Raw genomic sequence first — 25,105 nt, forward strand, 5'->3', positions numbered from 1 at the left:
GCATTCTAGGTCCTTTGCCCAAAAGACAAAGCACAGATAGAATTCTGGCAAGCATCCACGCTTGGAACTCCAGTCTGGCCAGTGGAGTAATGCAGTGGGGATTCCATTCTGCAAGTCAGTGGCAGGTGTCAACCCAACCTACCTACTCATATGAGGTAGGAGTCCAGCTAGTGAATTAATAAAGATATGGAGATGAAGCCAGTCAATTACGAAGAGGCCTACCAAGGTATGGGAAAGCCACTGGAGCTCTAGCCACTGGGTGGCTTGTGAACCTACAGAAAGGGAGGCAAATGCTATAGTTTCCACTGAGGAATGGGACTCGGTCTGAGGCTGTTTGCTCATCATTCATTCATTTGCATATTGATCATCCACGGAATGACATGCACTATACCAGACACTGGGGCTATTGTGAGATGAAGTCAATTGCCTGTCTGCTAGGCTTTACAGGCAGTGGGAGAATCGGAAATGAAAACCAGACAGTGACAGAATAGGACCACTAAATGTTACCAGTAGAAGCTGCATGGTGTGGAGCATTTAGATTCCAGCCAGAGGTTGGGGTAGTAATGAACAATGACAATTTCTGTGCTGTATGTTGCACTTGGTACCTTTACACATGATCTAATTTAAGTCTTACTACAGTTCTATAAAGCAGGCATTAATATTCTCATTTTACAAAGGGTGAAACGGGGGCTAAGAGAAGTCTGATTACTACATTAACATCACACCAGCAGCAAGTGGTGGGGTAGGGATTTGAGCTCAGGTCCCTCTTGGCTCTAAAGCTCATACTCTCTTAAGTCCATAACCTCAGAGCCCATAAATATAGAACACACATGGCCAGAAGCACTCTCCAGAATCTTTTAGAATCATTCTATCTGAAGGCACAAGAAAGGTAACAGAGATTAGAGCATGAGACAGAGAAAGAATTAAAATAGTGCTTTTAATATAATTTTCAGCAAACGTACAGTATGTACTTTACATCACATATTTCTAAACTGCTCATCTGGAAAATAAAAGCTGCAAAAATACAGAATACCACACTCAAAAATCTATTGAGTATGTGCTTTTTTCCCCCTCCATTCTGTGCAACAGGATGGTTTTTACCCTCTCGGCTGATTTCATTAAAGCTGTTGAAGCCCTCGGTCAGAGGAGCACTTCCAAGAGGGGAGTTTCTAAAGCATGTCAGCAAGCCATCCCCAGAGGAGGCAGAGGGATGGGTGAAGGGCATTTGCACACCAGGTCAGCATGACTCTTTAGAGACCCAGGAAAGATGCCTACTCTGAGAGCTGTTTGGAGTACTCCTGACCATAAGTCACCTCTTTAGTCCTCATCACAGGCCTGTGCTTGGGGCCTCAAAGGACCACACACTGGCTGGATAATCCACATGGGGACCCTCGGGTTCTCGGGCAGGGAGGAGCACGCTAAGTGAGGCCCGCGAGGTCTGTGGGTGGTGGTGGGCTGTTCTCTCCAGGAAGAGGAAGAGGGCCAGGCCCTCAGCTTCTCACAAAGGAGTCTTCTGAAGGTGAATGTGATTCGGGGCAGGTTTTCTCAGTCTCAATGTCTTGGTACTCTGTGCCTAAAGGGGGAGGAGGGAAGAAGAGCCAAGAGGAAAAAGAGATCGGTCTTTTCTGCTTCACCTACTTTTTGTTAGGCTTATTTAATAGCATGATGGCTTTGCAGTGAAGGGACAAGAGTAGGCAGTCAAAGCAATAAAGTGCTGGGTTTCATTCCAGGTAACCCCAAGGGGCCAGATTCTGAGCCCAGAGACCTTTTTGAAGGCCAAGTATCTTTTCTGGGAAGGATATTCATCTACATGACCATTCCCACAGCCAAGCAAATGTTGGGGATGAATAAGATGTCTCCCAGTCAATAATTTATTCTTGTCTTATGTAAATTACTAGTGACAGACCTTGTGTTCTAGGGCTCAAAGTGTCACCATACATCTCTATTGAAGAGATTACTGAGTGTCAGAGAAAACTGCCTGGCATCACAATGTCATGCTTTCTCCTCCAGCATTCAGGACAGTTTGTTTTGTGTGTAGCCACAGATATTCACTGCATGCTGGGTGAAACGACATTCTCTTTGGAGCAAGGTTTTTAAGCCTACGCCACATTTCCAGAATAGATGCTGTAGCTTCATTTTAAAGGTATTAAAAACACAACTAGTCTCGGTGATGATTCACAAGCTGTGCAGGTCTCATCGACTGTGACATGCAGCTCTCCTGTTCAATAGGCACAATGAGGCCATAGAAGTCCCTGTCCATTTTATTTGTCCTCTTTAGACTTTGACTTTGACCTAGTGCTACAAAGGTGACAGTTTGGAAATGTCATTCCTTTCCTCGGGATTGTGAAGCTGAAGCCTGAGTCCTGGGCAAGTTGGAGCATCCTTCCTTCACTCTCACAAAGCCCAAGTTCTTATAGTCTTGGGGTTCCACTGAAAGACTTGGGTGTGGGGAGTTAGGAAGGGTGGGACAGAAGTTAGAGAGCTGGGGTTCATCCCTGCTTAGCAGAATGAATAAGATAAAAGCTGATGAATGGCTGGGAAATTCCTGCTGATGTGGCTAAGGTTGAAGTAGGAAGGAGTGTTTTGAAAGGTTTCCAACATTTAATTATTAAAGTGAAACCTAGATTCCTGTGCCCATAGGCAAAATTTTGCAGAGATTCTCACCTCCAACTCCTGGCTCACTTCTCTATGAAACAATAGACTCCTGCTAGGGGTTTCCCATAGGTAGATGCTCTGTTGGCTTTATAGAGGCTAAAGAAGTCAGTTCCATGTTCTAACTTTGGGGGCTGTGTGTTGTAGTGAAGAGAGCACTGGTTTAGGAGTCAGATCTGTCACTGGCTCCTGGTGGCTTTATAAACTAGCTATGTGATCTTAGAAGGGTTGGATTTGCTGAGCTTTAGTTTTCAAACCTGTGAAGTGGAAAAGAATATATACTTACCTCATAGGGCTGGTGTGAGAAGGCTGCTGGGAGCAGTACCTGGGATCATGAATTCACAGAACCCGGCATGTGGGTAGCAGGTGCTTAATAAACATGAGCTTCCTGGCCCCTTCCCTCCCTTAAAGTGCTGGATGGGAGCACCATTTGTGTTCAGTTGGGATCCTTTTATAGCAACACTTTGTAAATTCTATGCTTCCAATTCATTTTATGGCCTTAGATTATAAAATCAAATGGTCTTGCCAAACATGTCTCCATGAGAGCAGTCTTTTACAAGGTTAGTGTGAGAATCTTCTATAAGGTTAATGCTAAGAAAAACATTAATGGGATGGCAAGTGTCCACCTACAGAATGTTAAACCTCCAGAAAACTTGCTATGTTGTTCATTTGCTCATAGCAAAAGAACATAATCAATTCTATCTTATGGGAAAAAATTGAAAACTTATGATAATCACCAACTCTTGATTGTTGACCTGAGTCACTATTACAAAAATGGAAATGTCTGGATATTCTGTTCCTAAAAGCGTGGAATCTGAGAATAGAAGACAGAACAGCAAGTTAGGGTGGCTAGGGCCTGAGTTTGACCAGGGACTTGAACTCAATATGACAAGTGCCCCTGGTCTCCTTTGGAGAGGAAGTATATCCAATTAGGGACCAGCTTCAGTGTGTTTGAAGCCCTGGGGCCAGAGTTGATCTCCTGTGGTTGATGCTGTAGACTAAAGGGGTGCCAGCCATGGCAGGTGTCTGGGGTCTCTCCAGGGGAGCTGATGACCAGCACTGTGGAGTGCCTCCCTGGCCTCTTGGTGCTTTGATAGTGCATTTCAGAATGCACTAGAGTAGGAGAGTCTCCTATCTGATTCCTCTTATCTGTCCATTTCAGGTAAAACACTTCATATCAATGGACCACTGGGCTCAGGGGTGAATACCAGGAATGGCAATAGAAAAACACACAGCCCAGAACACTGTTGCCATGGTGTCCTGGTTGTTACATCAGGAGGCAAGTGGGAGCCTGTGGGGCCCCACAGTTCACTTGGGCCACAGTCTTCTTGATCAGTGTCTAAAGGTGGGGAGGGAGGTCCCTTGTGTCTTGCCCAGTAGGGAGGTAGCACCCATAGTGGTTATGGGTCTGTCTGGGAATAAGAAGAGCTTTTTAAGACCTGAAAGCTTTTTCATACACCTAGGTTTGAATCCCAAGTCTGCTTTGTGAATTTGAGCCACCCTGTGGTTGAGATTACGTGAGCTAATACATGAAATAAGCTCAGCCAGCAGATGATTCATAGTAAGTGCTTGAAAAATGTTAGCTACTATTAGTAGTAGTTATTACTAGTGCTTACCAAGTATTTTACCTGGCATATCTGTTAACTTTAGGGTGACAGTCTTTTGTGTTGGTTGTGGGGAGGAAAAGGATTGGAAATACTCTTTGGTATCTGGATTCACTCTTCTTTTTCTGCTTTGAACATTTCTCCCTCATGTGCCCATTTCCACCATTTAAGAGAAAAGGATCGGTTACTCTAGTCAAGCTGCAGTGTCACAGCTGTATGGGAATGTAGACCATACAGTTCAAATCTGCCACATCACTCAAGAAAAAAATAATGTTGCCTTCAATTTTAACCATGAGAGCAAAGGGGTACTTACCTTATTCTTGGAAATGAGATATCTGAATTAGAGTCTCATGGTCAGGAGTGTTAAGGCCAATGGACACCTAGTTCAAGGTCCTTTCCTATGTATGCCCTGGCCCATGCTATAGCAGAGTCTTAGGCGCTGGGATCTGCCTCACCTATGCTCAGCCGCTAGGGTCCCCCAAACATACAGTGCTGCTTGAGGCCTTGCCTGTGCAAGATAACAGAGGTCAGCAAACTATGGCCTTCCCTCAGCCACCGACTGTCTTTGTGAATAAAGCTTTATTGGAATATAGTCCATTTGTTTACCTGTTGTCTATGGCTGATCTCACAGTACTACAACAGTTGAGTAGTTGCAACAGAGACTGCAGGTCCACAAAGTCTAAAATATTTACTACTTGGCCTATTACAGAAAACGCTTGTGAATGTGTTTTGGTGGCTCTCTGGGGGCAATTCTGCCCCTCATCTTCTCATCGTGTTTCCCCAAAAGTCACTCACTACTCTTTAGTTCTTAGTTTCTAGGCCACCCACTCTCCAGAGCCTTCTTGATTCTTGCTGCCATGAGGCAGAACTCACCACCATCTTGAACTGGCTCTCCTTATCCCCAGACAGACCCTAGCTCTTAATACTATTATCCCATGGGTTCTGTTTGTGTTCAGATCTGTCCAGCTCATTGAAATGGGGGTTCTTGGAGGGTAGGGAACAAATCTTTTCCACTTTTGTATCTGATCTAGGGCTTGGCATATAGCCAAAATTTTAAGAAATGAATAAAACAAATATATGTTTCGAATATATCAAGCTCATACAATGCATCACCAAATAAAACAAACTCTGCAAAGAAAAATGCTAACGTGGATAGTCTCTGAGAAGTGTGAGTTGTCCCTGTCTCCATGGCAGTCAGAGGTTTCTAAGGGACAGGGCTATCTTTGCTTTCCAGAATTTTCCATTTTAGCTTTTATAACCCATGTTGTCCCTGCCATGATGACCAAGCATTCTGGGTTGCTGAAGCTACTACTGAGGCAGGTGTAGGTGGCTGCGTGCATTCACGGTGGATTCCACATGCTGTTCTAGGCAACAGGCCCCATAAGAGGCATTTGAACAAAAATATCTTCCTTGCATCTTCCACCAGTGAGAGGGTATTCCAATTACTCTAGAGCAATGACAATACACTAGGGGCGTGGGGTCCAAAGTCTGTCATTTAGGGTGGTTTACTCTAAGGGATTATGTTCTTGCAGCTGTTTGGGGGAGTAGCAGTTTGGAATAAGTTGGGTGAAGCAGGTGTAATGAAAAAGGAAAGAAGGAAGGGTAGAAAATGGGTAAATACTATATTTGGGTCTTGAACTAATTTTCCAGGCCAAATTTAATTTCACTAACACCCTCTCTTGGAAAAGTTGGCACCTCTTAGATATTTGAAGTGGATTCTAACCTAAGGGGAAACAGTCCCTAAAGGGAAACATGGATCATGGTTGAGGAGGTCAATCAGAGGAGAGTGGCATGAGCCCAGTGGAGTCAGCAGGTCCCTGCTACGTATCTGGTACTTTCCTCTGGGTTCTGGCCAGATATGTGGTTCTCCCAAGCCATCAAGATAGTCAGGTAAGAATAGCACCAGGCAGCAGCAAGTATTCTCCATCTGTTAGACTGAAAGAACTGCTTGCATGGTTTCTTCCCTCATCTAAACCAAACCAAATAAAATATTCATGCAACAACAAAACATAGTGTAACTCTGTTCAACTGCAACAGAAGCTCATCCTGTTTTTCTGGTCTTGACTGTATGATCAGATGCATTGACATCTATACATTGACCTGACCTTCACAGCTTACCACTGCTGAGTAGGGCCTTTGGGGTTCCTAGCAGGGCTTAGAGCAAACTACACAGGTCTGGCAGGCATGGCTGGGTGGAGAAGAAACCAGACTTCCTAGGACTGGAAGCAGCAGGCAGCAAGAAAACCAGCCCAGCAGGCACACGGGGAGCCAGAAACTACTTTTCCTCGGAGGTTTCTCTATTTTAGTACATGTATCTATCTCCATTTTACATGTTCCTCAGTGAATGACCTCCTCTGGAAGGTGTGAAAGAATAACCATTAGTAACCACAGGAGAATCTTTTTCCTGGGAAAATTCCTCAAGAGTGGTGTGACTACCATCCCAGGGATCAGCTGGTTGCCCTCATGTGGAACGTTTCTGCAGGCTTTTCAACAAGAAGGGCTGGGAAGCCCTGCCATAGTGTGAGTGAGGGGAAGCTGGAGGGCAATTACTGGACACAGGGGAGTGGGATCAGGGGACTGGAATGTACAGATGCCACTCAACCAATCTTTAAAAGCGCTAGAGCGAGCTATTCCATGATCAGATGGTGAAAAGGAAGTGATTTTTATGGAGGGGCACGCTCCCTCCTGCTTGGAAGATGTTAGCAACTCTGTCAAATGATTCCTTAGGAGCTCTTGGGTTTCCAGTTATTATTTTGTCTGTTAAGTGTTCCCAGCAAGCTCCTTGGGGAGACCGTGAAAGGAGGCTGCTCCCACTCCTTCGTTAGCTGTGAGGAAAGCCAGCATGCCATGCTGTGGCCTTCTGGAACCCTGTGTCCCCAGGGTGCCTCAGAGCCAGCTTTCCCTGACAGCACACAGCCTCAGCTGAGAGAAGACAGCAAACCGTGTCCCCTAGAGAGGCATTTTTGCAAAATGTGCTTGCTTCATAGGAGGGAATGATATTGGTTAAACAAAAACAAAACCCAAACCTTCTTGGTCTATGCATAGGAGTTACAAAGATCTGTCAGTTTCAGCAGAGAGAGACTTTTCATCCACCCCTGGGCATGTTCAACTGAGATGGTGTAGGAGTTTGTAGCAGAAGAGAGAGAACTCTAGCATTCACTTTCTAGGTTTATTCCATCCCGTACATTTTTTTGTGTTCTGTAAATCCAATGGAGATCTTACCAGGAAATCTTTTCATTCACTTGAAACCAAACAGATAATTGAGGGGGCTGATCTAGTGTTGTATGTACAATGCTTCTTTAGAGCACAAAAGGCAAATTAAATCTAGACTGAGTTTTCTGTTCGGTAGTATATGAGAAAAATTAAAATTTTAAAAGACGATACAACAGAATTCAGAGCCATCTTGCAACAGGGGTCTTTAAATTTATACCCAATTGCTGATAAAACTCAGCCCTGGAGTTGTCTTCCTGTTATTCTAACATCTTTTTCACATTCATCCTAAAATTTTAGGGAAAAAAGTCCAAAATGCAAAGAGTTTTAAAAACCTTTTTTTTTTTTTTTTTCTCTCAAAACAAATAGTTCCATAAAACACTAGGTCAAAGGGCCTCAGTGTGTGTGTACTGAGTTTGAAGGGCCAAGCAATAATCTATAGGAGTGACCTATTAGCAATACATTTGCAAAACTAAACCGAAACCTGTACAGGATATTCTCAAAGCCTTAGGAACAACAGAACATACATATTTTATGAAGTGGTTGGAGAACCATCTCCCCTTTACTAGTTAACATACTGATGAGTGTCCCCATTTTCATAAGGACATACTAACACTAAGCAGATGAAAGGCCTGTCTCAGAAGCATCCTGCCCCAGGTAGCTGATCACGGTGGCCCCACACCACGACACAGCTTTTCTTTTCGTTGGTCTTGCTCAGTGCTTTCTCTAGATTTGGGCTGTCATTCAAGCCTCTTCATTTACAATGTTCATTAAAAATTTAGTACCATATCTGCCCCACGCCCAACCATATTTTATTTCCTGATTCTTTTGTTTGCCTTGTGGGTAAACTGCAAATGTGTCCAAGGTGAAAAAGCAAACCAATCAATCTTTGAGTTTTTTTTCCAGTGCCAGGAATGTGACATGAACAAAGATTACTGAAGAAGCATGAGGGGTAAGTTAGCAGGGCCCTTGGTTGTGTATGAGTGTGTGCCTTTACCTAAGCTCTGTCCCCTTATGGAAATGGCCATAGAAGGCCTAGTGTACTGGTTGCAAGAGGTTTTTTAACGTGATTCTTACCCCAAATCATAACAGGTTCATTTTCTGAGGTTCACCCACCTTCAAAACACAGACAAGGGCCTTAGTTCTAGACTAACCCTGAAAATGTCAAAGACATTTTCATGCATTGGACACACAACAGCTTCCAGGAGCTTGTGGGTCTATTTGTTATCAGAGACGCTACAGACTTCTTAACAGCTTGTGCTAGAGAACTGTTCTTCTTTCCCATCCCCGGAAGTGTTGCATCCACATACCATAAACCCACATCTAAGAGTTTCTCCTCCACAGGCTGAAAAGAACGCCTCTTGGAATGTCAAGCATGAATATAAAAGGGCTTCCCATGACAGTGATCACTGAATCATGGGGAAGAAAGCTAAAAGGCAAATTTGCAATTCATCACATTATCCCCTGTTGTCTCAAATGTGATTCTTTTAAAGGCAGGCTGCATATTCACTCTTTTTGAAGCATTTTTTTTTTCTTCTTATAACACATTATATATTCTTGTTTTTGTAGAATATCCGAATGAGGATAAAGTGATAAAAATTACAATAGGTTAATTGCATCCCTTGTATCACATATTTTTGGTGCATTAAAAAAGGAGAAAAAAAGTAAAAGCAACCAGCATAATAAATCCAGCCTAGAGAACCGTGTTAGTGACTGAAGGGTTAACAGATTTTAGAAGTAGTTAAAAATAGTATTAGAGGATTATACATACAACAGTTTGAAATTCATATGGATTGTGTTTTTTTCTTTTAAAAATGGCAAAATGTTTGGCAAATGTAAGCAAATGACTTGGACTGTGTTGGGTCTCACCAGCTCTGAGCCGGGTCAGTCATAGCCAGGCGAGGCCTACTGCTTCCTGAGTCACTCTGTGGGGCTGGGGGAAGGTGGATGCCCGCCACTGGGAGCTGCTGGCCCCCCCACCCGGCTCCCCCTCAGGCCCTCAGTCTTGAACATGGAAATGGAGCTGGCGAGAGGTACCAATTACAAACTCCAGCACAGATCACCCATTAGCATCACTGAGAGAACTCTGGGGCCTTGAACCGCATGCAGACTGGGTGAGTCGTCTACACAGTGACCCATATTGCGAAAGTCAGAGAGAGGAGTGGGGCTTCCACCCCTCGGACTTGTGCGCCCACCCCCACCCCCATCTGGAGGAAGAGGGTGGCACGGGGTGTGTCACTAGTGCTTAATCTGGCAATGTTTTCAACTTGTGTTTTTTTTAATTTTTTTTTTATTTTAGTAAACTTTAAAAAAATGTTTTCTGTTTTGTATGTGTATGTATATCCAGAAATGTCCATCTTCCAAGCTGGCCACCACTGTTCCCTGAATTTGGCAGTGCCTGTTGCTTGCAGCTGTCAGCATCCTGAAAACCATGAGGTGCCTTCAAAGTAGACTCTGTGGCCCAGCCGCGCGAGTGGCCTCCAGGACCCCGCCGCACGATCTCATTCTCTCCTTATTTTGAATCCTGTCTGGCTCTGATGTTCAGAAAAAGGACAAAGTCAGTGTGTGTCTGAGTGTGTGTACGTCTGTGCCTCTGTGTGTGTATTGAGTTTTGGTTTTTTTTTGGAAACCTTTTTTTCTTTTTTTAAGAAAAAATGACCCTTGGATTACTAATACAGAGTTCAGCCCTCTTTTAGTCACTATAAAACGGACTCCATGTTTTCACACCACTCATGGTCTTCCAGGTTATAGATAAACTTTGTCCTATGTGTCTGGTTTGCGGGCACAGGGTCCCTCCCCAGGTTGTCTAGGGTCAGAGTAGAGGCAAAGAACTCACTGGTGCTCAGCCCGCCCTCGTGGTTTTTGATGTAGCGTTTATAGTTTTTCCTCAGGCACTGCCACGTGGTGGTGTAGAGGATGAAGGCGAAGGATTTGAGCGCGATGGCGATGCTGACATACAGGTATCTGTAGACCACATTGTCGTAGAGGACGCAGGCGCCTTGCTCCCCACAGAACGTGCTCCAGAACAGGCAGGTGGAATCGATGCCGGCCCCGAAGATGAGGGGTGGAGGGATGAAGCCTGTTACAGGGAAAAGAAGGTTAAGGTTCTGGATCTGGTGGCCAGTGCTCCCCTGTTCCTGTCTCTGCCTAGCTTTTCTTATAGCACTGCTGGGCAAATATGTCTGACTTCATGGCTCAAAGACACGCTCAGGAGGTAAAATGCATGAGTTTGTGTCCCAGTTCTGCCTTTTTATCATGGTACAAATCTGAGCAAGTTATTTACGCCCTCCTGCCTTAGTTTCCTCATCTGCAAAATGGGGATGATGATAATACTACAGTCTTCACCAGATTGCTCTGAAGACTGACTTTATACATAGAAAGCATCAGCCTGGCATGGTGGCTCACACCTGTAATTCCAGCACTTTGGAGGCTGAGGCAGGTGGATCACCTGAGATCAGGAGTTCGAGACCAGCCTGGTCAACATGGTGAAACCCCGTCTCTACTAAAGAGACAACCTGGAATTTGTATTGTGGTACATGTTGGTGTACACCTGTAGTCTCAGCTACTTGGGAGGCTGAGGCAGAAGAATTGCTTGAACCCAGGAGGCACAAGTAGCAGTGAGCCAAGATCATGCCACTGCACTTCAGCCTGGGCAACAGAGCGAGACTCCATTTCAAAAAAAAAAAAAAAAAAAAGCATCTAGAACAGTGTGTACTGTGCCACTTTACCATGTAAAGTGAGTGACGGCTGCTATTATCATCATCATCCTCTGCTGAGAGCCTGAGAAGGCCAAGACAGTCTTCCTTGAAGGGAAACATTCTCAGTGTCAGTGAAAGCAGTGCATTCTCATTGAGGGAACTGCAAAGCAGCAGCTGCATGGGGCTTTTAGGGCTGTGTGTGCTCTTGAGTGCAGGGACCACAAGTTGGGCTTAAGTGCATCTGTGCGTATACACATAAAGTTTAAAACGGAAAATATCTGCATATATACTGACAACTTCCCTTCCCCTGTATATTACCAGTGGGTAAGAATATTCCCAGCTCAGAATGAGTTGGTAACCAGTTTTGAAACCCTCACGGTAGAGCGTTTCCGGTACCTACAACCAGTCACCAAAAATGGCAGATGAGATGAAAACCCTTCCCCTTCCTTACTTCAGTTCCCTGTTCCTCTGCCTGCTGTTAGCCCTGAGTTATCAGACCTGGCTGCCCATGACAATCATCATCCAGGGTGTCCCATCCCAGACCAATGAAATCGGAGCATTTGGTGTGCAGCACAGTCCTCAGCCCTTTAACATTCCCAGGTGATTCTGAGTGCAGGGGGAGAGTGTTATCTGTACTACGGGAAAGTCATAGATGAGTCACTAATACAAATTAACTGTTCAAAAAAAACTGTCACCTTGAGGACAGAATAAAGTGCCAACCATCTTCAGTGACAGACTGCAGAAGGAGGAAGTGATCTCTGGAACTAGGTGTGGCCAACTCTAAAATCCCAGGGCCCATGTACCTCTATCCAGAGTGTTCCTTGCAGAGCCAGTCCTAGAGCATCTGAATTTCATTTTGTATTAAGGAAGGTCCCTCTGAGATTTTGATGAGATCTAGACCCATAGCCCTGAAAAATACACCTACCCATAAAATCAAACCCGTATTTCAGGGGGTTCATAGGCCCCTGAAGTCCATCCATGATCGCCAGAATAACAGCACATGCATGATAAGCACAGCAGCACCTCTGTTCTGTGGGGCCTCCAAAGGCAGTCAGGGAGAGAGGGAAGGTTTAATGAAGGAAGCAGCCCTTCCCCTGGTTTTAATGACAGGCCTGGAATCGGGTGAGAGAAGGGCCGTGTTACCCTATCAGTGCTAACGAGCTTGGCAGAGCTCTAGGCGCTCTCGGCCCAGGTGCCTCTGTACTTCTCCTAGGAACTCTTCACCTCCACTGCTTGTTACCCCAAAGAGAAGCCCCGAGAAGATTTCTGGTTGAAACCTCATTAAACTTCCCAAGCAGCTCGATTTAATAAATAAGCTCCAAGCTCAAAATCCCACACAACCTGCTTCCTTCTTTCCGGCTGCTAGGTCGGGCTGTGGTCCTGCCGAATGGAAGCTCACATTCCTAGCATTCCCTGTGATCCCAAAGGCTGCCCAGGTGTCTGAGCCCTTCCCCACCAACCCTGTGCATTTTCCCTGCCCCCTAACAAGTGCCTTTTTTCATTTCACTGAAAAAGAGCCAACTGGAGGAACTGCCATGGCAACCGCATAATAGAAACTAAGCCACATGCCACATTATTTATGTAAAAAATGAAGATCTGGAGTCAGTTTGTATTACAGATAGACCTAGAGATAAATGGAACTAATGTGGCCTGTTTCTGTGGCACAGCAGGGCAAAGCAAATCCATTCACCTTCCTATCTCTGCATGGGGCATAATCATTATATTGTGATTAGCTCCCAAATGCTCCTCCTTCCTTGTGACCTTTCTTGAGGTCATTTCACTTTGTTCTAACCACCCATCACCTGGCGATGGTGAGCCAAGGTTAGAGAGGACGCCTTTAGTAAACGCTTTGCTGTGGGAAGGAACTGAGGGTACAGGTAGGTGTCCCTTGCTCTATAATGCATGGATACTTGGATACAAATTCAGGTCGGTGCAAATCAGGTCTTATTTTAAGCACATCGAAGGAAATTTGCAACATAAAGGAATCATTCGTTAATATTTGTTAAAACCAAAATATCCCTCTAAAATACCACTATGTAACTCATTCATGTACCTGAGTGAGAATTTTTATAATATTTGGTTGTCTTTCAAGTAGGGCATACCTCCATGTGATAAAGACGGCAATTTTATCTTGTCTATTGTCAAGCTCCACTACCAGATGACAAAACCTTTAAACAGCAATGTGAAAGCTAAGTACTCAGGAGGCTGATAGGAGGATCGCTTGAGCCCAGGAGTTCCAGGCTGCAGTGAGCCATGATCACACCATGGCATTCCAGTCTAGGGGACAGAATGGGATCCTGTCTCCAAAAAAAAAAAAAAAAAAAAAAAAAAAAAAAAAAAAAAAAAAAAAAAAAAACTACCGAAGTTTTTCATGCTATGCTCTGCTCAGTATTTTAGAGAGCGTTCACAGTAGAGATGAAATATAAGTTTTTTTTTTTGAGACGGAGTCTCGCTCTGTGGCCAGGCTGGAGTGCAGTGGCACGATCTTGGCTCACTGCAACCTCCGCCTCCCGGGTTCAAGTGATTCTCCTGCCTCGGCCTCCCGAGTACTGGGACTACAGGTGCATGCCACCACGCCCAGCTAATTTTTGTATTTTTAGTAGAGATGGGGTTTCACTGTGTTGACCAGGATGGTCTCGATCTCTTGACCTTGTGATCCGCCCGCCTTGGCCTCCCAAAGTGCTGGGATTACAGGCGTGAGTTACCGCGCCCAACTGACAGGAAAGAACTTTCAAGGTGCCAAAAGCCCTGGAGAAAGTCACTTGATCTTTCAATGTCTGTTTCTTCTTTAAAATGGAGCTAATAACACCTGCTTGGTAAGGGCTAAGTAAACACTACACAAATGAGGTGTGTGTGTGAGTGTTTTGCAAGCGTCTGATCTTTCCATGTAACCAGAACTTTTGCCACCTTATTCATGTTAGATAGGGGATTTGGGGTATTTTTGAATAAACTCTAGGTTACTACCTTAAGTATAACCTTTGTGACATTCCTTTTATACTTCTGAATGGTGAAAATATTGGCTTTCTTTTCCATCAAATTCATCTTTTCCTTTATATTCACCTAAAATTCTTTCCCAAAGGGGATCTCTAGCTATCAGGCCCTATTGCAGGTGTGCGGAGAATACCAGAGACAAACTGATTGCATCTTTTTTGTTAGAGGCCTCTGCCATTCTGGAACTCACCTGATGAGTCACAGAAGGGAGTCCCACCTTGGTGACTCATTTTCATGCCCAGCCCTGCATCCTTATATGTCTGTCACTCAGTTGGACCAAACAAAAACTCAGGCAGTCCCTGCAAGGAGTTGGTTCCCCATAGACAAATGGGAGACTGCTACAGTGTGAGTGTGGCAACTGTCATGATAAGTAGTATCATTAATTCTCCCCACCCAGGACTGTATAGAGTGCTCTAATCCATTATGCATCCCCTCCATAACCACTCCCCTGCCCCACCTTATTTCACATACAAATAAACTGAGAGTGAGAGAGATTATTTGTTCCAGGTTTGATATTTCAAAACTCCAAACGCAGTAATCTCCTTCCTTCTAATTCAGAGTTTGTTGATTTGAGAAGACTTTAGAGCTCTTATTGGGGATTTCCAGGGATACAGAGAACATTTTATTTACCCTTTTGCTAAGCTCCTGGAGTAACTGGCTTGTAGAAGCCTGGTTTTGAAGTGTGCAGAGGGTGAAACACACAGGGGGTTTGATCTTTGCAAAGCAGGCAGCCCTTCCTTCTCTGGGGTTCCTAATACATAGAGAAGGCTGGGAGACTTATTCTGTAAACAAACTCCGTATTTCGCTGGACACCTGAGGCAGTAATGGCAGATACTGTGCTTGTCAGCAGGAAGAGACACGGAGTTGTCATCGTTGTAGGCTTTGGTCAGACAGGGAGTTCACATCTGGAGTTTTGGTGACGGGGAGGAAATGCAAATTTATGAACCAGAGACAGCTGATTTTGAATTCTAATTCCGCCACTTGGGAACTGTGTGATTCACACAACTTTAGTGAATCTCAGTTTCGCTGTTTATACAATGGGCACAATCATACCTTCAGGCAGAGCTTTTGTAAGAATCAGTGGGACGCCATTTGAGAAAGCTTTCACAGGGTGGGCGCTCCAAAAATCTGCTTCCCTTGCTGCTGCTTGGCTTTTGTCCTGAACTCTTTTGGGTAAATGAAAATCCGTCCTCTCTTAAGTTCACCATCTCTAGAGAAAGAGTTGCAGAAAACCTTTCAAGCTGTGATTCAGTGAATAACCTCCACTGGCAAGAATTCTCCACATCTGCTCTGGAGGCCGAGGCAGGAGAATCGCCTGAACCTGGGAGGCGGAGGTTGCAGTGAGCCAAGATCACACCACCGCACTCCAGCCTGGGTGACAGACTGAGACTCCGTCTCAAAAAAAAAAATAAAATAAAAAAATCTCCACATCATAAGTCAGTTTTGGAGGATAATCAGGTGCATCCAGAAGGGAGGCCAAGGGGGGGCCAGGTGTACTTCAGTGTCCCTCTGGTTTTGAGCACCTTCACTCTGTGGAGTCCTTAGTTACAAGGGAGCTTGATGATGGTGGTATATCTTTAGTAACTGTGTCTTCTGAAGAAATGCTCTCTTCCCTAAAGCCTGCAAGAGCAGTTCTCTCTTTTTATAATCTTCTCTTCTCCCTAAATCCTCTAGGCAGGAACTTGTGGATGAAGCAGGTGTTAATAGGTAACCCACCGTGTGCTGAGGAGGATATGTGCAGGCTCAATGCTGTTCCCTGTTATTACAGGGACTATTAAAAGGACTAAATCTATTACACTCTGGCTTAAATTGAAGCTGTATATATTTCAATGCATAAATTGCTGCACTGTTTAAGAACAGTCTCTGTTTTTCTGAAATCTATTAACAGAGATTAAACCTCAGGGCCTGATAACTTGGCTATTTAACTTACTCTCTTAGTTGAAAAGGCTAGGCCTATTTATATTCCTTAGTCTAAACTTAAAAGGTGAACTGAAAGGCTTTTGTAAGAAAAATAAGTTCAAATTCCTTTATGGGACAAAATGGAAGCTGAAAATCATGGTCATTTACATTTAAAAAGATATCTGTTTCTCTCCGGCTTACCTGCCAAGACTTGAATTCACCATGGAATCTCTATTCAACCTGGTGGAATTACTGTTATGTCCAGCACCAGCTAGAAAGGGAGATGCTGAAAAGTGTATTCTCCTGGAAGGATTAATGAGTTCTCTGCTTCAGCAATGTCAAGAAAGAATCTGGGCTGTTTTCCAGTGACACCTGACTTTTACTTTTCTTAAACTGGAGAGTCTGGAGGAGCTACTATGTTCTCCTTTCATTCCTGGACCCCTTGTTAAAGTTGCTAAGGCCCAGGGAGCTTAAATAATCTGCCACATGGTCAGGAAAGGCAGAGCTAGGCTCAAGAGCAGGTGTGACTGACTGTAGAGGGCCCACGGTAAATACTGGAGGTCACCTCAGCGCAGGTAAGGGAGGCAGATCATGGGGGGTGCAGGTACATCAGGAGGTGAAGTACACTGCTGACACAGCCAGGACACATGGCTGGCACCTAACATATGTTCGCCAAATGAACAATTAAAAGCATAGGCAAGTGAAAGGGGTCTTCCATGCATCACACCGCCGTATCTCACTCCCTCTCATCTCTCACCTGGGGCCCCTGGGCATGCTGTGCTTACTTCTTCCAAAGCAGCATTTAACACATTCATTTCTCCACTTGCCTATAAACTTCATCATATGCAAGATGATGCTCACAGCAGGAACTCAACAAATGTCTGACAAGCCACATCAGGAGTGTCTAGGATGTACTTTTCTAGAGTAATTCACAGATCACCCCAGACCAAGGACGGTCTGCTCAGGAATGACCCCTGCCTACAGAAATGTACCCCGAGGGCCTTCCCCACACTTCTGGCCAGGCAGGCACACTGGAAAATTAAGAGGTGGGGTTAGTGTGTGGAGAGTTTGTGGTGGTATTGTGGAAGCTAAGCCTGTCCCTAGCGATACTCCGAGACACTTGATCTATTGTATCTCTTATTCTATTAAAGGCTTCTCCATAGCCCCAGTCCCAGGGGCTCCAAACCTCAGCCTCATCTTGAGCTTTGTTGCTTCTCTTTTGCTTTTACTTAGGTCAGTTGGGTTGGGGGGCCTCAATAGATGCTGTCTCACTATGTGGCTCTGTCTTTGCCTTTCAACCCCACTGCTTCACTGGAGGTCAGTTTCTCACTTCAATGCTTTTGGTGGGTTATCCTGCATCCTGTTAAACCTCATGCCCTGCTCACCAGCTGCTCTACCTAAAACAGAATTCTGAATGTATATTCACTCTCCCACCTGAAGCCCCCATTTGCTCCACACTGGCGACTACTCAGCCAAGTATAATTTCTCCCCTTGAAAATCAAGGCCCTCTATGACTCTTCTAACCCCACACCTTCCCCACACTTGCTTCGTTCTCCTACTGGAGCCACCAGAGGCAGGATATTAGCACCTACTTCTCTGTACACCCCGAGCAGCCCCTAGACAGCACCTTGGATGTGGAAGAGTCTCCATGCATGTTTGTTTCCACTAATTTAATTTGGTGTAACACCCTGGCAAGCAGTAGGCCCCAGGAACAAGATTCTAGACCAACTCAGGAGCAGAGAGTTTGCCCACAGCCGGGAGAGAAAAGGAGCAGCCAAGACAACTGCAGAAGAATAAAGGAGGATGGACTCAATTATACCAGGAATTCTGCTATGAGTAGATCATTCAGTTTACTCTGAATTCACTGACCCTTCTCCAGCTCAGTGTCTTCCTCCCCTACTCAACATAAACTTGTCCATGTGAGCCTTTCATTAACTCACTCGCAACATGCAGGCTGTTGACCCCTGTTCGTCTCTGGCCAGCAACACCCTGGGCTTTGTCATTGGTCAGAACTGCTCCACTTCCATAATCTCGAAGTCAGACAATGAGGCTTTGGCCACAGCTTCCAGTTCTCTTTTGCCATTATTTATTACAACTAGTTTTTACAATTCCTGTATCTTTGTCCTCTCTCCTTTCTCCCATCTCAGCCCTACTTTGATCATCATCCTCAGCTTCTTTGCTCCACTCTCCTGCCATGCTTCTGCTTCTATTCCAGGGTGCTGGGGCCACTCCCAGTGCCCCACTGACCAGTGCCTCTGCAGGCCCTGCCCTGGCCCTTTCTACCAACTCCTTGCCGTTGGCATGTAAAGCAACAAGGGAGACAAATCTCACATTCATTTCTAGCTCCTGCCCTATTCACGTACACCCAAGTGTCTGGAAAGAGGGTCTTCCTGTGCCCCCATCCCACTTCCTCACTCTGATCCATGAGGGTGGTGCATCAAAGATGGCCCCCTTATTGTTCAGTATGGCAGACACTGGCCACCACTGGCTACTTACGTGACAACGAATAAAAATAAGTAGGCTACAGAAGCCACATTTCAAGTGTGCAACAGCACCTGTGGTACAGACAGAGAACATTTCCATCATCACAGAACGTTCCATTGGACAGCGCTGGTCTACACCACTCCCAACTTGCTCCACATCCTTTCTTCCTGTCTCAATAAATAATTCCTCTGTTCACCACATGATCCAAGTCTTTCTTAGGAGTGGGCACTGTGGGTGGCCCTTCCAGTCCTTATGTTTCCAGTGGAAACTCAGAGAATAATGCAGTTTCCTCCTTTTATTTCTCAACCCTACCGTCTCCCCATCCTGCGAGACCATCTCAGCACGAGCCTCCGTCATTCACTTCATTACAGCAGCAACTTCTTCAGCCATGTTCTCATTCTCCACATGGCAGACATGCCCTTTCTAAAATACACAATGGATCCTGTCACTCTCTGGTTAAAGCCCATCAACAACTTTCATTTGCCTCCTGGGTTCAAGGGATTCTTCTGCCTCAGCCTCCCGAGATAAAGGTCAAATGCAGCAACAGGGCAGAAGCCCTTCCTGACCAAGTCCCTCATCCACTACCTTCTCCAGCTCCATCTTCTGCTGTCCCCCTTTTCCCCCCATTCTGGGCCTTCTGCAGCCCCCAAACATGCTAGGATCTTTGTTCATCCCCAGGTTTTGACCCCTTAAGTCCTTTTCCCTGCTCATCTGTATGACTCTTACTCCTTCCCCAGGGCTGAGCGTAGACATCACATCCTGTCCAAACCCACTGCTCCCATCCCGAGGCAAGATTAGGAGTCCCTTCTACATATTCCTGTTACACCTGTGCCAACTTGAATCTTGTCACACTAACCTGTGATGTCCCCATTGTATCCTCATTACCCTTGCTAGGCCAGCACAAAAGTTGAGAATGTCACAGGATCTGATGTCTTTGCTGGCCTTTCATTAACAATAATGGTGGTTAATCTTACTGGGTCCTGCAAGAAAGGGAATTAGGCCAAATGCTAAGACTTCTTCGATGAGCTGCTTTTAATTAAAAGATGAAGCTGTGTCATAGTCTTCTAGAGCAGGGTTTTCCAGTTTTTAATTTAAGACTCATAATGGGCAATAAAATCAAATAGTGGGTCATGACCAACTTTTTTAAAAGCATGTAATAGACTAGCATAGAAAATGTCAGAATGTGTCATACCTATTAGAGTATTTTTTCATGATTTTTTTGGTTTCAGCTGTATCTAGGCATAGGCATGTGTGTACTGGGCCATAATGCAAAACTTGTCATCTCTTGCTCTAGATTACAGTTGCAGAAGTTGAAAAACACTATTCTAGGTAATACCTGGTTGATTATTCCTGGGGCAGACGTACAGATAGTGAAACTGCTTTACAGCAGTGTATGATGATTTTAACAGTATCATATGCCTCATAATGTTCACTTTCGCTTTCAACTGTCCTGTAATTTTCATTAACTTTTCAGAAATAGCTTGCAAATTGTTTTTCATCTTGTGCTATCAAAAAAATGTTTTGCCAGTTGTGTTGAGTCCTTAGTATCTGTCTAGAGGTGCAGAGATCTCCATAGCAACTCCACAGATTAGAAGGCTGGGCTCTTAGCTTCCCTGGCCAGCCCCAGAGGACTCATAAGGGCAGAGCTGAGGTCACTTACCTGGGGATGGTTCATGGTTTAGAACACAATAGGTTTTCACAATAGGTTGTCAATAAACATTAGCTTCTTGAACAAAAATGCATATGTGGAATGGCTTTACCATTTGCAGAAATAAGGGTCCCAATGTGCCAGTTTATATTACACATCCACCTATCGATCCACCCCACACTGCCTTGAGAGTAGGGGTGTAATGATGTATGCAGATTGCACCCTCCCACTGATAGGAAAAAATCAGCACGATCATAACTCTGCCTTGGTATTTCTGCATGCTACTACAGCTTCCCAGGAAGGCCCAAATGCTTTACTTTGAATTAGCGCTGAACTTGTTTTAATTGAGGCATCTTCCCACCTAGAGCACTTCTATTTTCCATGACCCAGACATAAGACAATGCCATTTGAGTTCGCATGTATATACCAAGAAACATGGATTGTTAGTGGTTGAGAGTATTCTGAGGTCTTCTACCAGGCACAGAGGGAATGATCACAGATTGGTTTTTGCTATAGACAGAGAAGGGAGGTGAGGAGAGACATATGCTATGTATTTGCCGTTCCCCAGGGAGGACCTTAATGAATCTAAAGGTTAATATTTTGCTTTCATATATCGATATATAAAAATTAATCTTATAAAGTAACAGACATTTTGTTCAAAACTTTAAAACAAATTTAGAAAATATAACCTTATTACTCAAAGATAATAGCTGATACATTTTTAATATCTTTTGCAATATTTTCCTATTTTATTACATTACAGACCTCTTTTTTTTTCCCCTTCCATATGTCACATACCCTTTCTAAGTCTATATTTTTCTTTCCAGAATTTTAAACGGGAACATAAATCCTACTGTGATTATAGACCATAACTGATTTAACTAATTGCCTACTGTTGGGCTTTTGGGTTGCTGCCAATTTTCCACTTTTACAAACATTTCTATAGCTAGGTATTTGTGCTTATCCACAATTATATATTTGGAATGAGGAATTTTATTTCTACACTAAAAATACAGGTCATGGTTGTTTTCCTTTCTACATTCAGATGCCATTTAAAGCCCACTGGGGAAGGTGACTGTCCTATTATTCAAGGAAAAAAGTTATCTTGATTTTGGCCTTAACAAAAGAATGCTCATAAAGCAACAGTATGGTATGGCAAGAGAAAAGCAGGCATAGCTGGGAGCCAGGCCCAGCTTTAGCCCAGCCAGTGCACAGGAAGGACCTTGGGTGAACCATGGACTATCTCATCTTCGTTTTGGCTATCTTAAAAATGAGAGGGTTAGGCCGGGCGTGGTGGCTCAAGCCTGTAATCCCAGCACTTTGGGAGGCCGAGACGGGCGGATCACGAGGTCAGGAGATCGAGACCATCCTGGCTAACATGGTGAAACCCCGTCTCTACTAAAAAAAAAAAAAAAAAATACAAAAAACTAGCCGAGCGAGGTGGCGGGCGCCTGTAGTCCCAGCTACTTGGAAGGCTGAGGCAGGAGAATGGCATGAACCCGGGAGGCAGAGCTTGCAGTGAGCTGAGATCCGGCCACTGCACTCCAGCCTGGGTGATAGAGCAAGACTCTGTCTCAAAAAAAAAAAAAAAAAAAAAAAGAGGGTTAGACTTCATTCTTTCTTCCCATGCCAAATCTTGAAACGTGGGCCCTATAGCATGAAGGTCACATTTGCCCCATCCCAGAAATTCAAGGTAAACAAACTCAGTTTGGAAAATTTAAAGGATGCGAAGTTTCCATTTTCAAGGCATTGTGAGAACGCCTCTCTCTCCCAGCTGGCGGCCCCATAAATGAAGCATTTCACAAGCTGCTCATGGCTTGCTTAATGAAGATGCCAAATTACACCACCAGATTTTTTTCCCCTTTGGTGCCATCACTTTTCCTCCAGGGTGGCATGAAGATAAGAGTTGGTATAAAGGAGAACTTTGTGATATACAGGCAGTGTCTGAGTTTATCTCTGACTCAAATTTTGAGACTTAACATTTCTTATTTACTAATAATTAAACTTCAAAGAAAAAAGAGATAGACCTAGGAAATGGGATAATTTCACTGATATTTACTCACCTAGTAATAAGCATCCAATTCATTATTGAGGAAATAAAGAGATAATACGTACCCAACAAACGAAGGAGGAGAAAAAGAACTCCCAAAGCGTAAGACTTGAGCTCAGGGCTGACTGTCCTACGTGCAAAGAGATGAAGAGAAAAAGAAAAAAAAAAACAGATTCTTATCACTCCCCTGTAATTAACAGACCCCAGAGTCATTTGCTGCTGTCCATCAGAGCTCTTTAGAAAATTACTAATAGTGCCTTTTCTTTGTCCCTGCCTAAAGTCTGAAAAATAACTGCAACTGTGGTGCCAAGATAAGTTTAGGAATTTAACAGTGTTTTTTAATAACTGGAGCTAATCTTGTCATTCGAAGGACAGAATGTAAATGTGGTCATAAAGCCTACCTTTAAAGACATGTTGGTTTTGCTGAGATCAGGAAGCATCTTAAGTTGGTGGGGTACATGTGTTGGGGGGGAAAACATCAACTGAGAAAATAATTCCCCGTATGCTTCACAAACAGGCTGAAACCATGAGCACCTTTACCATTCTCTAGTCATTTTGTGAAATCCACCAGGTTAGCATTGTTGGACACCCTGGATGGACCATTTGGGAAATAATCCACTTAGCATGTTTCAGCACTGTGATGGTTAATATTGGGTGTCAACTTGATTGAAGGATGTAAAGTATTGATCCTGGGTGTGTTGGTGAGGGTGTTGCCACAGGAGATTAACATTTGAGTCAGTGGGCTGGGAAAATTAGACGCAGCCTCAATCTGGGAAGGCACCGTCTAATCAGCTGCCAGCACAGCTAGAATATAAAGCAGGCAGAAAAACATGAAAATACCAGACGGGCCTAGCCTTCCAACCTACATCTTTCTCCCGTGCTGGACCATTCCTGCCTTCGAACATTGGACTCCTAGTTCTTCAGTTTGGGACCCTGACTGGCTTTCCTTGCACCTCAGCTGGCTGATGACCTATTGTGGGATGTTGTTATCATGTGAGTTAATACTTAACATATATCTACATATATCTATATCTCCTATTAGTTCTGTCCCTCTAGAGAACCCTAATACAAGCACCTTTTAAATTGGAAAGGTACCTTCATATAATTACGGTTGTTTCAAAGTGATCCAATCTCCCTGGCCTTGGTTTCCTCAGAACAGTCCCTTAGAATGGTCTTCTATACATTTTCTAGAACATTTCCAGAGTGTAACATTTTCTGGGATGGGAGAGTAGAAAGAAGTTTGGAAACATTGACCAATTTCAGATAGATGGGTCCACATAGCTGATAACACAGTCTCCTCTGTAATACCTCTTACTCTTGCAACTGGTATTTCTTCAATGCTTGTCTTCTGTCCTGAGGCCAAAGACTATTTGTGTCTTGTTTATCATCATGACCTCAACCCTAGCACCATGTGTGGTGCCCAGCATGTGCTAAGTGACAGTGTAAGTGGGTGGGTGGGTAGCCCTTTCTTGGCTTGGTGGTGAAGGCATGTGATGGGGAAGATAGCTGACTGACCACATGCATATGTGCTTCAGGTCATCCTGAGCACCAGTGGCAAAGAACCTTCCTCTTATCTGTTGCTATCATGAGTCCCCAGGGGAGAGGGGAAAGAAATCACACTTCTATGCTCCCTGGAAGGACCTGGCTAGGTGTAGAACCAGTCCAGTGTGGCTGAGCCTTTAGAAACACCCAGGAGCATTTCAGTGTGACTGAGCGACCCATGAGATGCAAGGAGGGCCTAGAAACCAATTCTGTAGAAAATAAACGTTAATAACAAAGTTACCAACAGGATATCCAGTACACAGGATATTAACCTATCTATGGACTTGGCTAGAATAATATTCTTAAATGATCTCAGGGGTCATTCATCCAGCCATCCAATGATATCTATCCAACGAGCTACCACTTGGCTTGAGCCTCAGGTGGGCATATCTTTGGTTTCTTGGAATGACAAACCCAGTGACAATCCAAAAAGGATGTGTCCTCCCCAAATTCACACATTAAAACTTAACCCCTAAGGTAATGGTGGGGCCTTTGAAAGACGATTATTAGGTCATAAAGACTCTTGCTCTTGTGAATACGACCAGTGCCCTTATAAAGGATGCCCCAGAGTTACCTCACCCCTTCTAAGTGACGGCATGGCAGCAAGGCACAGCTCTGAACCAGGAAGCCAGCCCTCACCAGACAGCACATCTGCTTGCACCTTGATCTTAAACGCCCCAGTTTCCAGAACTGAGAGAAATAAATTCCTGTTGTTTGGAAGCCCCTGAGTCTAGGTATTTTGTTATAGGAGCCTGAATGGATGAAGACACTGGAGTTTTTACAATCTTTGCCCCCGTTTCTAAGATTTTCAGGGAAAACACATCTCTTCTCAATCAGAAAGAATACAGTACAGGTAAGTCATCCCAGGGCAGCAGGTCACGACTTTCATTAAGTGATGCGGACGTGACTCTGGCTGATTGAGTTAGACACCTGTAAAACGTTCATGATGAGTCCAGTGTCTCTGGACAGAAACACAGTCAGTACTCTTTAGAATGTGCACGTTACAAAATCCAAGTTCTTCAAAGCTATTATCATCTCCACGGCTCCGGCTTTTGCACTTTCATTTGAAAGCATTGACTTGAAAGACACATAAATAGAGGCAAATTCTCCTTATCAAGAAAGCACGCTGGTATAATGAGTTAGAATATTTATCACCTGAAATTTGATTTCCTTTCAGCTATCATGTCACTAGGAACAAAGTGAGCAAGGTGCTAAGATCTCCCTTCATATCCTGTTGGGAAACTGGTTCCTATGAGAAGAATAATCCTTCTTGGCTTGAGTTATGAAGAAATGGAGGGCTCTGTGCGAACACTATTGAAAACTCTGG

At 44.3% G+C, this 25,105-nt stretch overlaps 1 protein-coding gene across 3 annotated transcripts in view; it reads right to left on the minus strand.

Moving 5' to 3' along the window:
* Positions 1-918: 918 nt before the first annotated feature.
* Positions 919-25,105, minus strand: part of SLCO3A1 (solute carrier organic anion transporter family member 3A1) — a 314,561-nt gene continuing 290,374 nt past the window's right edge. Inside the window, exons 9-11 of one of the 3 annotated variants that reach the window (XM_030930383.1) lie at positions 22,302-22,366; positions 10,303-10,545; positions 919-1,573 (exon numbers count right to left, since the gene is read on the minus strand). In XM_030930383.1, coding sequence (XP_030786243.1) covers positions 1,491-1,573; positions 10,303-10,545; positions 22,302-22,366 — 391 coding nt within the window. In that variant the 3' untranslated portion in view covers positions 919-1,490. Of the gene's footprint in view, positions 1,574-7,411; positions 10,546-22,301; positions 22,367-25,105 lie in introns of those variants that run through there. The other 2 variants (XM_010361724.2, XM_030930382.1) reach the window with 2 other exon arrangements.

Source organism: Rhinopithecus roxellana, chromosome 5, assembly GCF_007565055.1.
Source record: "Rhinopithecus roxellana isolate Shanxi Qingling chromosome 5, ASM756505v1, whole genome shotgun sequence".
NCBI lineage: Eukaryota > Metazoa > Chordata > Mammalia > Primates > Cercopithecidae > Rhinopithecus > Rhinopithecus roxellana.